Here is a 14886-nt window from a genome sequence, read left to right as displayed (position 1 = left end):
AGAACTGGGTGAGGATCATGGCACGGGGATGTTGTTGGGGATATTTGTTTTCCCTCTCTGTTTTTCTCTCTCACAAAAGAACTAAATAAAACTTTTTTTTAAAAATGGTGCAGGGGCAGAACTCATACATGCTCATGCCATGATGTGGCTTGACCAGGGTCCACACTGTCACCCTTCCTTGCCCCTCCTCCCTTTTCTTCACATTCATTATCCCTGTGGCAAATCCAGAGAAAGCTAGCGTAGCTGCTCTAAATAGAAACGTTTACAAAACATCACTGGAGACAAGAGGAGGAAGATGTGGCATGACCATGAGCTGCAGGAAGAGGCTTCCCCTTCTTTTTGTCTTTTGCATATTCTTTTAGGCCGGTCTAGCTCTGGTGAGTGACACCTGGCATAGCAACACCTACATCCAGGTGTTTAATAAATTAACCAATAGTAGTTCATGGTAAGAGACAACGTCACATGGTCTACGACATTTCACCAGCCTGTGAAACTGAAATAAAAGTCACGAACTGTTTTGGAATGAAAACATGAATGCTTCTGGGCCAGCTGATAGCACAGAGGCGAAGAACTGTGTGTAGGAAGCCGGATTCCACGTGGCTGACTGTGGCTGCAGTTCTGGGCCCTTCTGGCTTGACAAGCATGCTGGCATATGCCCCAAATCATGCTGGAATGAAGGGTTGCAAGAAAAGGGATTGTGGTATGACCCTGCCCCATCAGAGGTTCGTTCTCTCTCTCTCTCTCTCTCTCTCTTGGGCGAGTGCATATGCCCTCTGGCAATTAAAAATAAAGAAATGAATAAATGAATAAAATGGATGTTTCTATTCAGCCATGTTAGCCTGCTCTATCCTGTCTGACCAAGCTGCCCGCAGAGCCCCATGTCTGCCATTTTGGCAGCTCTCTGGGTGAGGACACAAGAGACCTGTCTCCCAGGTGGGGTCTTCTCTTCCTTCACTAAGCCACTCAGTTTCTCAGCACTTGGTCTACCCCTGCATCTGGAAGGCCATTCTCAGGCCAAGGCCTGGTTTTCTCCTCTTCTGTTGTCCCACCAGAGAAGTCCAGCTTTTGCTCTGTGAGTTTGTTTGTTTGTTTGTTTTGCCCAGTAGCCATCATGTCTTGGGCCCCAAAATCTTCATTCAGCTTTTGAAATTAAAACCTGCTGCCAGGGTGAGGCATGTGAGGGACCTGCTGATAGGAAATTGTTGGCTCCATCACGACCTCTCTTCCTACATCTGCCAGCCAGAAAGCCACAGGATGGGACTGAAGAGAGGAGAAAGGCTGGCCAAAGATGATGTAAGGGTCTGGACCAGTGCACAGCACAGCGCGGGTGTAACCAGCAACCCTGTGCTTTAAGCTCCTGTTCCAATTCTACCTCTCCCCTCCCGCATTCTCATTCTCCCCAGCACTTTGTCCACGGAGTCAGTGGGAGAAGGTCAGGAGCTGCAACACCAAGCCTGTACTCCAGGGAACAGACTCCTTCTGTTTCGGCGTGGATAAAAATATTTGCTCATCTTCCCTATTTCAAATCCCTGACAGCGCATTCGTGCCAACATTTACCAATGTGCTACCAACAGTGAATTTGTGTGAAGACTCATGCAGAGCATTTTGGGGTGACAGTTCCATATTTAACATTTTGCTAGGTCTCTCTTTCAAGAAAGAGTCTGAGGCCCTCAGCTGATCGTACTCGATAAACCACTGCTTGAAGAAGACCAGGATGTTGGGGGAAAACTGGAGGGGGGCGTTTACAGAAGTCCTCAGCAACTGAGAGGATTCCAGGCTGGAACATCATAGGAGAATATGTCTTCAGAGCATCAAAAAACCCAAGTGAATAAGAAGGAGAGCACTTGGAGCTGCAGTGCTCCTCTTTCATAAATATTTGGTTTATATATAATATATGCATATACATAAATATAACGTAAACAACATGTATTTATTTATATGTATAATATATATTTTATATAATATTTATATACATATATATGCATGTATATATATATGTGTGTGTGTGTGTGTGTGTATATATAGTCATTGGAAAAGTCACGATGTATTTTTCTGTTTTTCTGTGCAAAAATGTGTCAAGACTTTTCCAATGACCCAATATACATATTAGATTTTTTTGTGTTTTTTTTTTTTAATTGCCAGAGGGCGGTTGTGCTCACCAAACAAAAATAGAGAAAGAACAACAGAGAAAGAAAGCACAGTCACTCTGTCGTTCCTTCTCCTCCATCCCTCCATCCTGTCGGGATTTTGGGTGCACATACACAAGTGCCTGCAGGTTTTATCAAGCTACCAGGGCTGGGATTCGAGCCATAGTCAGCCATGTGGGATCCAGCTCCCTTAACCACCAATCTATGAGGCCAGCCCTATTATTTTAAATAGATTGTTCAGGTACATGTTGAACATTCTTCTTTGGATCCAACTGTAAAGTTACAGTAAAATTCTTATTTTTCCTTCCTATTGGATAACAGCCGAAGCACACTCAACAAAGGCACAAAATCGGCTGGAACTCTCTCCAGGGCTAAGTTCATAAATCAGCTCCTGTTCCCTTCCTACATGTAGGAACAAATGCTTCACCTTGAGGAGATTCTTACCAGATGGTAAACATTGGGAATAGCTTTGGAAAGAAATCCTGTTTAGGTGGATTTACCATCTCAGATCTCTTCCCTACATGATTATCTGGAGTCACTTCTGAAGGTGGCCTTGGAGTAATAGGGTTCTCAACATTTCTGTTCTGTTCCCACCTGCCCCACACCCCATAGGTGCCCATGTTGGTTTTCACAGCCAGATACTCAGAGAACAAAGTGAGCTGTGTGACAGTCAGTGGCCAAGACGCAACTCAGGAGCTGAGACACAGGACTCAGGAGGCAGCTGACCTTCACCCAGCCCAAGTCCTCCTGCTTTGCTCTGAGAGGAGCACGCCTGGGCTGCTCCAGGGAGCTCAGCCCGAACCCTTGTGTCCCTGTCCCAGTCCTCCTTCATCACTCCTTTGGCTTGGGCAGCAGGGAGACAGGCAGAGTTCCACTCTGATTGGCTGTCTGTCTCTGACTTAACAGCTAGCTCAACAAATCAACAGCCTGCACTCCAACAGCTTAAAGATGAATTGTAACAGCCAAAGCCCTGGGGGAAAAACGGGGCAGGGGGATGAAAAAGAAAAAGAGAGAGAGAGAGTGCCGAAAGAGAGCACAACCACTCCAAAACAAAATCATACACACATCTTCTGGAGGGATCCCAGAGAGCTTGCGTTCTTCCTCTGGAAAGCCCTCTGGACTGGCCTGGTTTGCACCCCAACTCCTTGGCACTCAGCCAAGTTGATACCATTTTCAAAGTAGGTCATTGCAAGTTGTCTCAGCAGAGGCAGGATGCACTATCAGCTTCAGTCAGCAGAGCCTGCCAGAGGTCCCAGACCTCACAGTGCAGGGCGGGGGACACAGTGCAGGGACACCTGGCAGCAGGTGCTGGGTCTCAGCCCTTCCTCAAACAGTGACAGATGGGCTCCAGCAGATCCTCTCTTTTTGCTGCTTACAACTGGTCAGGGACTAACTATCTTGGACAAACCTCTAGGAGAACTTACATGATAACCTGAATGAAAATTCACTCGAAGGAGGATGACATCATCTATTTGACTCTCTGTTCTATGTGTTTAGAAAACTCATCATGTGGGGTTTTTCTAAGAAGGTAGGCTGGTACCACCCCCTCCCCCAAGAAGAAGGCACATATAAACCTATAGAAACATGCCACATTTCCACTAAACAATTCAGGGAGGAATATGCATATGAAGCAATACAGCTTTCGTTAGAAACAAACACCTCCTTCAAGTTCTTAAACACCAAAGCCTCACGCATCATCGTTCACTTCTGCTTGCAACGATAACAGAGCCATTGATCATCCAGGTAAACTGCACCTTCTTGCTCACTGAAATGCATAGACCAGGGTCCAAGAAGAGTTTGCAGAGTATTTACTGTCTTTAAATGTGGCCTACCTGCAGGTCTCATTTAGAACTTACCTTGGCGCTGGTCTTTCTTTCTCCTTCCCTCTCCTCTTCTCCTGGCAAAACCTACTCGCCTTTCCAGCCTGCTCTTAAATTCTTCCTTTTTTAAAAAAAAACCTTCTCTGGCTCCTGGCTCTCAGCGATGATTTCTCTCCAGCCAGAACCCCTGCAGTAATAAAAGTGGCTGAGAGCACACACCTAGGAATAGCTTATGTGCTTTGAGGTGGCTGTTCTCTGTTTATGACACCATCACTCCTGGAAAGCCAGGGCAGTATCTCTCACCTCGATTGTACATTACACGTACTTAGCACCAACTATTACTCTAAGAACAACAGGAGAAATTAAAGGGGAAAGGAAGAAAGGAACTAACATTGATGAAAGACCGAGTAGCTGCTAGCTTTGCACCACGATGGCTATTGACTCCTTTTTCATTTAGAGCTCAGAACAGCCCTAGAGTGAAAGATTTGCTTTCCACCATTTTCAAGATAAGGAAGCAAGGGCTTAGGACAGTTATATAACTTAGCCCAAACCACACAGCCAATGAGCAGAGGATCCAAGATTCAAACACAGCTGTGTCCTCCTTGCTCTCGAATACCCTGATTCTCAACCTCGTGGCTGGTCAGCTTTTTACCCTGTGGTTGCCTAAGCCCCACCCCTGAGGATTTGGGTTCATGTTTCTAAGCCCAGGAGGGCAGGCAGTACGTAGTGCACTGACTGCCATATTGCCTGCCACGTCCACGTCTGCATACAACAGACGGCAGTGTGTGTGTGTTAAATGAATACGTGAGTTAAATCTGTCCAGAGCAGCAGCTCTCAGGCCTGACTACATGTTAGAGTCACCTGGACAGCTGATTAAACTGTGCTTCTCTGAGTAGATTCTGATGCAATTGGTCCAGGCTCCCTGGCAGGCATCCTAGTTTTAGAAAACTCCCCAGGCAATCCATACAAGCAGCCCTGGCTGAAAACCATTGGACTGGAGTGAGGTCAGGGCATCTGCAGATTTTGGAAAAGCTCCACAGGTAATTTCAATCTGCAGCCAGGGCTGAGAACTTCCGCCTACACATCACGCTGCCTCGCTCTGGGTTTTATAAATGGGAAAGCATTACTTTCTAAAAATACTTCCGTCAACAAGTAGAAGAGTGCTCACCCATGCACAGCGGTGAGCCGTTGGGAGAAGCATTCTAGGAGAGACAATGGGGCGAGCTGTCACCTGATTTCAGATCTGTAACCGCTTCACTGCTAACTTGTTCTTTGATTTTTGTCTGTCCTGGGCTACTTGGAGAATGATTTATGAAACTGACAGATTAGGAGTCGTGTTTGCAGCAAAGAGCGAGAGCATGAATGTCTTGTCTGCTGAGCAAACGGGTAACCGGTAACCTTTCTGAGCTTCAAGAATAAATGTGTGAATTCGTTCATGCCCTGTGTGCCTATTTTCACTTACAAATACATGAGGGAGAGTGGGGAAGGAGAGTAAAATGCAGCGCTCTCTACACACTGTGGGAAATGAACAAGAGGGAATTAAAGGGGTAAGTCTGTATACGAAGCCCACACATGTTTAAGAATGCCTCTAAGGACCTGGAAATCAGGGAAAATGACATGCTGCGAGTTCATGGGTTGTTAGCTTTGAAGATTTCCTGAAGTGCATTATTCAGAACATATCAGAAAACAATGTACCCTTTGGAAGACATATTACTACTTTGTGTAATCAGCCCAAGCAAAAACGGATACATTGGGAGAGTCAGGTTGCATTGTATAATTATTACAAACAATATACTACAGCCATTGTTAAAAACCAAGCAATGGGAAAACTTTAAAAAGCAAATTATTTTAAGTAGGATTAAAAAACTTTTTATATGAATGACGAGATTTGTATGTAATGAAATAAGAGGTGACATTTACTGAGCTCTCAGCTCTGGGCCCGGCGGCCTTCCACCTCCTTGTTACACATTTTCATCTTCACAACAAAGAGATAAAATAGGTACTATGAATACACTCTCTTTGTACAGATCAGGAAACGGAGGCACAGAGGGGTTAAGTAAGCTGCCCAGGGATGCACAGTAAATTGTAAACCAAGATTCTAATTCAGGCAGTCTGAGCCAGCAGGTGGCACTGTGATGAAGGGCACTGGACTCCCACATAGCTGACAGCGGTTTAAGTCCTGGGCCCGGCAGCTTGCTTTCTCACTTTCCCTCTCACTCACTCTGTTCTTCTCTGAACAAATTTAAATAAATAAATAATTAAAAAGGAAAAGGAAATGAAGAGATGTGCAATTATTCGTGGTCTAGACGTCAGGGATGGCCATTTGAAACTCATACAAAGGGAGAAAAGTCACAGAAGGATTATCAATGGGGATGCCAGGGTCTATTCAGATTTTTAAAAAACATCGTCAAAGACAAGGGCTGTGTTTTCCTTATTTTCTAATCCTAAGGGTCCCTTACACAGAACTGGTGCTTAACATGGCGGCTCAGGATTTTAATTCCTCGAGAAAAATCTTTTAGAAGTTGTATTTGTAACTGATGCTCAGGGAGGGGGTGTGGAATTCAATGTGGGGCAAAACTAAGGTTGCTTTTCCTTAGGAAATCTGCTTTCTCTGATTACCATTTGTCAGGGTCACATGAAATGAAGATGCAGTTGCTTAAAACAACAGACACGAGCAGAGAAAATGTTACTCTAAAGCAGGCTGATTAAAACCATCAGGGGTGATCTCAGACATCCTTTATTTCTATCATGGCTTTTTTATTTATACCATGTCCTTTAGAATCTTAGAGTTTGCATCTCTCGCTTACATAGCTCATCCGTTCCTTCATGCTGTCTGCTTTTTCCCTTATTGCTGTTATCACGTTAATCAGAATTATTTTTTTATTTTTAAAATAATTATTTATTTAACTTAATATATCAGTATCACTAGTTTTGTTTATTTATTTATTTATTTATTTATTTATTTATTTATTCCCTTTGCTACAGAGCATGTGTATTCACAAAAGAGAGACAGAGAGAGAGAGAGGGAAAATGAGAAAGCAAGCCACTGGGTCCAGGATTTGAATTGTGGTCACCCATGTGGGAGTCCAGCACCTTATCCACCATGCTGGTCCTCTGAGTTATTTTTAAATCCATGGTTTGATCATTCTCAAGTCTCTGTCATATCTGGATCTGGTTCTGATGCTTGATTTGTTTTTTTTCTGACCATGGTTTTGCCACTTACCATGCCCTGTAACTCTTGGTTGATGGTTGGACATGACATAGTGGGAAAATAGGAACTGAGGTAGTCTGATTCAGTGTGAGGTTCCATGTTTATCTGGCTAGGAGGTGGGCTGTGCTTACCGTTTATTGTCATCGCTGTTTCAAAGGCTAAAGTTCCTGCAGGGGTCCTTGTTGTCCTCTCTTCTGCTGTCTTTTGCTTTTCTCGAGGGATACCTTAAATAGGAGCAGAGGCTTGGATTGTAAAATCTTCAGTGTTTTTATTTTATTGTGGTTCGACTGCTTTCTGTTTCTGTTTTTGTTTTGTTTGTTTGTTTTATGGGGAGGCAGGAGTAATGACTTTCCAATTCTTCTCAACTTCTAAAGTTTATTTTAGAAAATAGGAAAAATATAAGCATGTAGGAAGTAGCAAATCAAGATCATCAGAGATCCTGGGTATGTGTTCTTTCTAGGCCTGTAATACAAATGCTTATGAAATGTACATAGAATCATGTTGAGGACAATTTCGCTATGCTATATGTAGTTTTAGAATCTTACTGAACAATAAACTATGGTATACATTTTTCCATGTTGACAAAAGTTCCTACATTGAACGTCTTGCTAATTGCAAATATTGCAAACTACTTGGTCACATGAGCGTATCATTATTTCTTCTGCTTATTGCACCGGGAGGTAACGCTGCAGGGAAGCTAAGGTCCTAAGCTCTGGAATTCAGCTTTCCTGGCTGTAACCCTAGACTTTCCACTTACTGGCGACATGGGTTTGGGCCAGTCTTCAACCTCTCTAAGCCTCAGTTCTCTCCCTTGTTTAAAAGACTTAATTTATTGACCTTTTGAGTAATTTGAGAAATCACCACTGCGTTACAAGAGAGCCACTAACCCTGTCGCTGCATCAACATTAACAGGTTCATGTTCCTGATGCCGCTGAGGAATCAGGTCTTTCTGCAGCAGTTCAAGAGAAAGGCCTCATGAAAAGTGTACAAATTATTTTTGTAAGTTTACAAAGGCTTGGGACCAGCAGTTGGCGAAATGGCTATATCACTGGACTCCCATGTAGTTGACTGCAGTTCGAGTCCCAGACCCAGTAGCTTAAACTCACGCTGGGCGTGTGTGTGTGCGTGCCCAAGATCTCTAGAGGAGTATGGAGGAGAAGGGATTGTGGTGTGGCCATCGCCCCTGGGGGGTGATTTCTCACTTTCTGTCTCTTTCTCTCTCTGTCTTTCTGGTGAGCACATGTGCCCTATAGCAAAATCCTCTCCCCCTCCCACCCCCCCAAAAAAAAAACTTTACAAAAGCTTTATTTACATTGTCAACTTTTTCATCATTCATGATGTTTATTTTCTTAAGATTTGTAGTAACTGGTTTTGCTTTGTTTTTAGCCTTGACAATTTTGGGGCTGGCTATGTGAAATACATTCCTGGACTTCTGACCTCTAAATCTGTTCTTGGCTGTTGTGGGACGTTGGATACACATGTGTCATTCCTCAAGGTCCAGGGGATACCATCTGCATGCCCTCGGTTGTTGAAACAGGGACATTGAGAACACCTATTGACCTAGCCACGGTAGAATGGGTTGTTGGAAAAGTCATGACATATTTTTGTACAGAAGAACATAGAAAAAATACATCATGACTTTTCTGACAACCCAATGTATAGATTTGGATTCCTTGGTTGGCCTGAAAATGCGCTGGTATGCCCGGGTGCCAGGATTTGAAGGATCTGGAAGGCTGGGGAAGGGGGAGTGCACCATGATGAGATCATGTCTACAGTGTCTCTCCCTCTCCCTCTCTCTCCCTCTCTCTCTCTCAGGTGCACACACACGTGCTCTCTAAAAGAGAGAGCAGGGAAGCACCAGTGTCACACAAATAGCCACGTAGCCATAGCCATCCCTCAATGGGGCTGGGCAGATGGCGTCGTTTTTCTCTAGAATTCCTTTTGGCCTCAGGCCTAGAACATTAGGTAGGGCCTTTCTGCTGATCTCTCCTATTGCAATAGGATCTGCGTGTAGCTGAGTTTCCCAACATCATCAATTAAAGCCCTACTCCCAGAGAAGGAAAAGCCATGGGAGCCAAATCCTATTTTTCTCACCAGGAAACACAGATCTCTGAGTCTCTTGACTTCGTCAAAAAGCCTGTGGTAGGTATGGCTCATGCCAAGAGAGATGGACCAATTTGTTTCTCAGCACGCATACGGAAGACCACTAGGCTAGATGATTTCAATGCATGCTTCCCTGGTGTCACGGCTTCTGGTTTTTTTATATAATGTTGTCAGAAATAGAGTGAATGAATGAATGAATGAATGAATCGATTAATTAATGAAAACCTCCTGGGTTTTAAAATATGTTAAGCAAATGCACAGTGTTTATTAGACAAATGAGTATCTGCAGCCAAGCACCCAGGTTTGTTCCCATAGCTGAACTAGATTGGAAAAAAGCCATCTTCTGGACAAAAATTAGACTACAACAGCCACATAGAATTCCCCATTGAAAAAAAGTAACTTCCTCACTTTTCATTTTTTTAAACCCTCAATAAATGGAACTTTATAAGGAGAACTTTCAGAAACCTTTAGTGACATTGCACATACAAATTAGAACCATATAGGGACCATAGATGATGTAATGGTTGTGTCACTGAACTCCTGCATGGCTGACAGAGGTTTGAGTCCCAGACCTGATGGCTTGAAACTCGTCAGGTGTGTGTGCACGCACGCCCCAAATTCCAAGAGTGGAGGAGAAGTAATTGCAGTATGGCCCACGATTACTGGGGTGTGATTTCTCACTTTCTGTCTCTCTGTCTCTCTAGTGAGCATGCTCACCCTATAGCAAGAATCTCTCTAAAAAATAAATAAATAAAATAATAATAATAATAAATTAGAACCATATAACTCAACGCTGGATAATCATAAAACAGGAAAGGAATACCTTTGTCCTTTAGGGAATTTTCTTTTTATTATTTTCTAGTTTGTATTATTTTTCAGTTTTCTTTTTATTATTTTCTAGTTTGTATTATGTGTAACTATTATATATCTATAATAAATGCTATATATATATTTATTTTTATATGCAATTTATCAAACACATAGCATATTAAATTTTGTATGTAGCACAGAATTGTGGCAATAATTCTCTTTTTGGTTAGTATCAGGGTTAAGGGCCTCCTGTTACCATCACTACTTTAGCCCAGTGCAGAAACATTTCATTCATACACCGATACCCTTGTCTCTAAATAATCCAAAGAGTATACTCAACATTATATAGAGTAAATGTAGGTATCAACTGAAAATAAGGTACCCTTAAAAAAAGACTCCAAGACCCCAGAAAGTATTATGCACAAGATGCAAAACTATAGTAAAGTTGATAGAAAAAAAAAAAAAAGGAAGAAAAAGCATTCATTTGTAAAAGGGCCAATGCAATGGCACAGTGGAAGGATCGCGTGCCATTTCTAAGCCCCAAATCTCTATTTATTGGGTGTATGACTTTGGACAACTCATTAACATTCTCCAAGCACAATTTCTTTCCCTTCACTTTGCTTTCCCTCTCCCTTTTCCCCTCCTTTCCTTCCCCGAGAGCATCTGATGGAGTCTGGTCACACCAGGTCACACAGCCCTTTCTTCTCCAATTCTCCATTCCTCAGGACCCAGGAATGCACAGTACACACCTGACATGTTTTTTCAAGCTGCTAGGAGGGGACTCAAACCCTGGTCCGGCCATGTGGGATCAGCTTCCTCTGCAGACTTAACCAGTACCCTACAGGGCCAGCTCTGCAAGCACCATTTCTTCATGAGCAATGAGGTACGATTTCCTCCTCTGTGTTTAGACTTGTGTCTCATCCCTGAGAGGTCTCATGAAGTGTCACTGTGACACTTGAATACATGCACGTGAAGAGACAACTTCAAAAAGTTCATGAAAAATCTGGAATTAAAATAGGAATTTATTTTGGTGCCAAAAATGTGAAACCCATGCATAGCTTTATCATAATAAGCATTTTCTAGAAACTTTTTGAAGACCTCACATAGAAAGGTACTTTGTATATCATGACAGGAAAACCTTATGACACTTAATAACCACAACCACAGAAACCAACTCTAGTTTAGTGAACGTCTACTAAATGCCAGGCATTGGACCAGGTTCCTTGTACACAGGTTTTGTTCCTCACAACACCTGCTGGGGAAACACTGTTATACCCAGGTCAAGGGAGAGCACTCCCTTGTAGTTTTTTTTTTTTTTTTTTTTTGAGAGATTCTCACTGTAGGGTGCGTGCGCTCGCCAGACAGAGAGAGACGTAGAGACAGAAAGCGAGAAATTACCCCCCAGGGGGGATGGTCATGCCTCAATCCCTTCTCCTCCATTCTCCTCTCGGGATCTTGGGCACGCACGCACACGCGACCAGCGTGCGATTTAAGCCACCGGGTCTGGGACACGAACCGTGGTCGACTACGTGGGAGTCCAGCGACATAGCCATTACGCTAACTGCTGGTTCCCCCTTGTAGTTTTTAAGACTTCTTCTGCCCTTCTGATGCCCGGTAATCCTGTCTCAGTCCTCAGACCTCAGCTCTGGGGCTGCTGAAGTTGCGGTGAAGCAACAGCGGGCCCCTTCGCACTTGACTTTATCCCCTCTACCCAAGCATGGAGCGTGTTGCAAGTCAGCTCAGCTGCAGGTGAAACAGTTGAGCTAATCTTTAACTTTTTTCTTCCCCTTTTCTCAAACATGCCAGACAATGAAAATTGACTGTGACCTTTTTGTTAAAACAAAGCGGAATCTGAAATGATGACGAAGTCCTCCCAGGCAGTGCCGCGGTAAGTACATGGTCAACATCCCTAATCCGAACATCCCAAATCTGAAATGACTGGAATTTCAATATGACTGAAAGCCAATGGGATGGCACAAATTCAAAATTCCACACCTGACCTCATGGGATGGGGCACAGTCAACTGCTGTCACCCAAAAATATTGTATAAGATTTCCTTCAGGCTGCGTATGGGGTGTCTATGAATCCTAAATGGATTTTGTGTTTAGATTTGTGTCTCATCCCTGAGAGGTCTCATGATGTGCAAATATTCCAATATCTGAAAAAAAATTCAAAATCTGAAGCATTTCTGGTTATGAGTATTTCAGATAAGGGAGATTCAGCCTGTCTTCCAGGGGCCCTCAGATTCTGTATTCCCCCCACCTGGGCCTTTTCTGTAAGCATTTCCCCCAAAGTTCGCACTTTCTTGTTGAAGACTCTGCTCCCAAGTATTTGTGCAGCGCTTGGTGTTAGCCTGTGTTCTGAAATATCTGTGTTCTAGCAGCCAACGGAGAATCTGCGATGGAGCTTGTTCTCGGTGTTCTCCTGTCCATGTCGATTGGATCAAAGGGAGATCCATCTGGAACCCACTTAGAGCCCTTCCAGATGGCGAGCTCGCTCCCAGATGGCGTGTTTAACAGGAGAAGAAGAAATCACCGCACACAGCCTCGTGTCGCTGGAGCGCCCCATGACCTTATTCCCTTTGGGACTCTTCAGGATGCAGATGGCTTTTCCTGTCTTAGGTTTTCGCAGGGATGCTTTTCCTCAGCCTGACTCTCGGGATGAAGTGGAAAGCCTTTAAAGAGCTCCGGGGCTAGCCTGACTGTCCATAACCACACGGCCACCTGTGGTGAGCTCCGGGGCTAGCTTGACTGTCCATAACCACACACCTGCCCGTGGTAACTTGGTTCTCCTTTTAAAAGTTTAGGCAATGTGAGGGGCCAGTGGGCAGTGTGGTGGAGAAGGCACTCTGAATTCCCACATGGCGAGCATGGTTGGAGTCTTAAACCCAGTGGCCTGAAAATCATGCTGGGCACATGTGTGTGTGTGTCCCAAATCCCAGGAGGAGGATGGAAAAGGGATTATAGCATGGCCATTCTCTCAGGGGGGCAGGGGGAGGGTTAACCTCACTTTCCCTCTTTCTCTCTCTGTCTCTCTCCAGTGAGCACACATGTACTACGACAAAAAAAACTTTAAAATAATAGGTCATCAAGAAAGTCATGCTGAGGGCCAGCGGATGGTATAATGGTCATGTCGCTAGACTCTCAGGTACTTGACTGTGGTTTAAATCCCGGACCTGGAGGCTTAAAACTCACACTGGGCGCGTGTGTGTGCATGCCCAAAATCCCGAGAGGAGAATGGAGAAGAAGGGATTGTGGTATGGCCATCTCCCCAGGAGGGATTTCTCACTTTCTGTCTTCCTGTCTCTCTGGTGAACACATGTGCCCTAGAGCAAGAAGCTTAAAAAAAAAAAAAGTCATAATGTAAAATGCATCATGACTTTCCCAATGACCTAACAGAAAGAAAGAACAAAAGAAAGAAAGAAACTTGAGAAATTAGTAAAAAGAAAAAGTCTAGGTGCGTTCGAAAGCCACTATCGAGCTCCACCAGAAGTCCAGGGGCCTCTGTTGTCTAAGTGCCACCTACCAGTTGACACCCACGAACCTTTGGCTGACCCTGCAAAGCGGGAGGCTTGCACAAACAGAGCTGCTCCTGGTTTATCATCAACTTAGAGGATCACTTCCACTCCCAAGATAAGCGAACCTGATAAACATTGCAAGGTTGTGTCTCCTCCTCGCAACGTGGTGGGCTCTCCTTTGAACAAAGGGTGGGCACCGGATGATTGGAACCCGGGCTCCTAAGTGAGTAATTCCAGGCAAAGCAGACACATGCTAATTCCTTAGCTGCTACCTTTGATGCCTGTGGCCCCAACTTTTCTTTCTTTCTCACTTTACGTTTATTCACTCATTTCTTCCAGGAGTGAGTAGGCAAGAGAGAGGGAGACAGAGATGGAGAGAGACAAACATATCGTGTCCACTTCCCACCTCAGCCAGCTCCACATCATGGCACACATGTGCCGAGTATGCTCAGAGGGGGTCTCCAGCTGAACCCAGAACCTTCCAATGTGGGTCAGCCTTGCAGAAGGTTGGGTTTTACTGCTGCACCAACATCTGGCCACGCTCCAAACTTTTCAGCACTCGCTCTCATGTGGCCTGGAGATGTCTCCTCATTCAACAAGAAATAAATAGCCATTCGTTTGTTCATGATTTTAGTGAGGGCATGCTATGTGACAGGCATGGACTAGAGACACAGAATGGTGGCTGTGAGTAGGTCACTAGTGGAGCCTGGACCACCCAACTCTGAGTTCCTTCCCTAGCACAGCCTTGGGCAACAGGCATTGCTCAGTGGAATTTACACCCTGTCCAGAGCCTGCCCTTGTTCCCCGCAGACTCCAGTTCAGCCAACACAGGGCACCTAGGGACGACCCCAATCAACCCTGCAAGCTACGTGCTCCCGCTCATAGCCACTGGCTGCCAAGCCGGAGTGGTCTGCACCTTGACCAAAGTTCTCAGGGCCAGCATCCATCGACAGGCTAGTGGATCACTCTGCTTTGTTTGTCTTTGCCTCGGCCAGTCAGGATGGCAGGTGCAAAGCCCACTGCAAGCTGGAGGTGGTCAAGGTACAGGAGTGGTACGTGAGGGGCCCCTCCTGTGCAGGCTCCTTGGATACCGTAACTGAGAGCCTTGGTGTTTCTGCGGTTCTTACAGTGCAGGGGCCGCAGCCCTCAGGAGAGCAGATCCATAAACCAGAACAGACATCATGAGGATTTGGAGAAGCCTAAAGTTTGTACTTGCTGTATCTTTTTTTTTTTTTTTTTTTTTTTTTTTTTTTAGGTTTTCTATTTAGGGCGCTTGCC

General features: G+C 44.6%; 1 protein-coding gene across 1 annotated transcript; it reads right to left on the bottom strand.

Annotated features, from left to right (window-relative positions):
• Nucleotides 1–8046: 8046 nt before the first annotated feature.
• LOC102500422 (uncharacterized protein C8orf59 homolog) lies at nucleotides 8047–8658 on the bottom strand. The gene is made up of 2 exons (XM_014582957.1): nucleotides 8525–8658; nucleotides 8047–8119 (listed from the first exon to the last, which is right to left on the bottom strand). The coding sequence occupies exons 1-2, from the start codon at nucleotides 8656–8658 to the stop codon at nucleotides 8047–8049; spliced, it is 207 nt and encodes a 68-aa protein (XP_014438443.1).
• Nucleotides 8659–14886: the final 6228 nt, after the last annotated feature.

The sequence above is a fragment of the Tupaia chinensis genome, unplaced genomic scaffold (genome assembly GCF_000334495.1).
Source record: "Tupaia chinensis unplaced genomic scaffold, TupChi_1.0 Scaffold143936_1, whole genome shotgun sequence".
NCBI classification, from domain to species: domain Eukaryota; kingdom Metazoa; phylum Chordata; class Mammalia; order Scandentia; family Tupaiidae; genus Tupaia; species Tupaia belangeri.
This window is presented reverse-complemented; position numbering and strand designations above follow the sequence as displayed.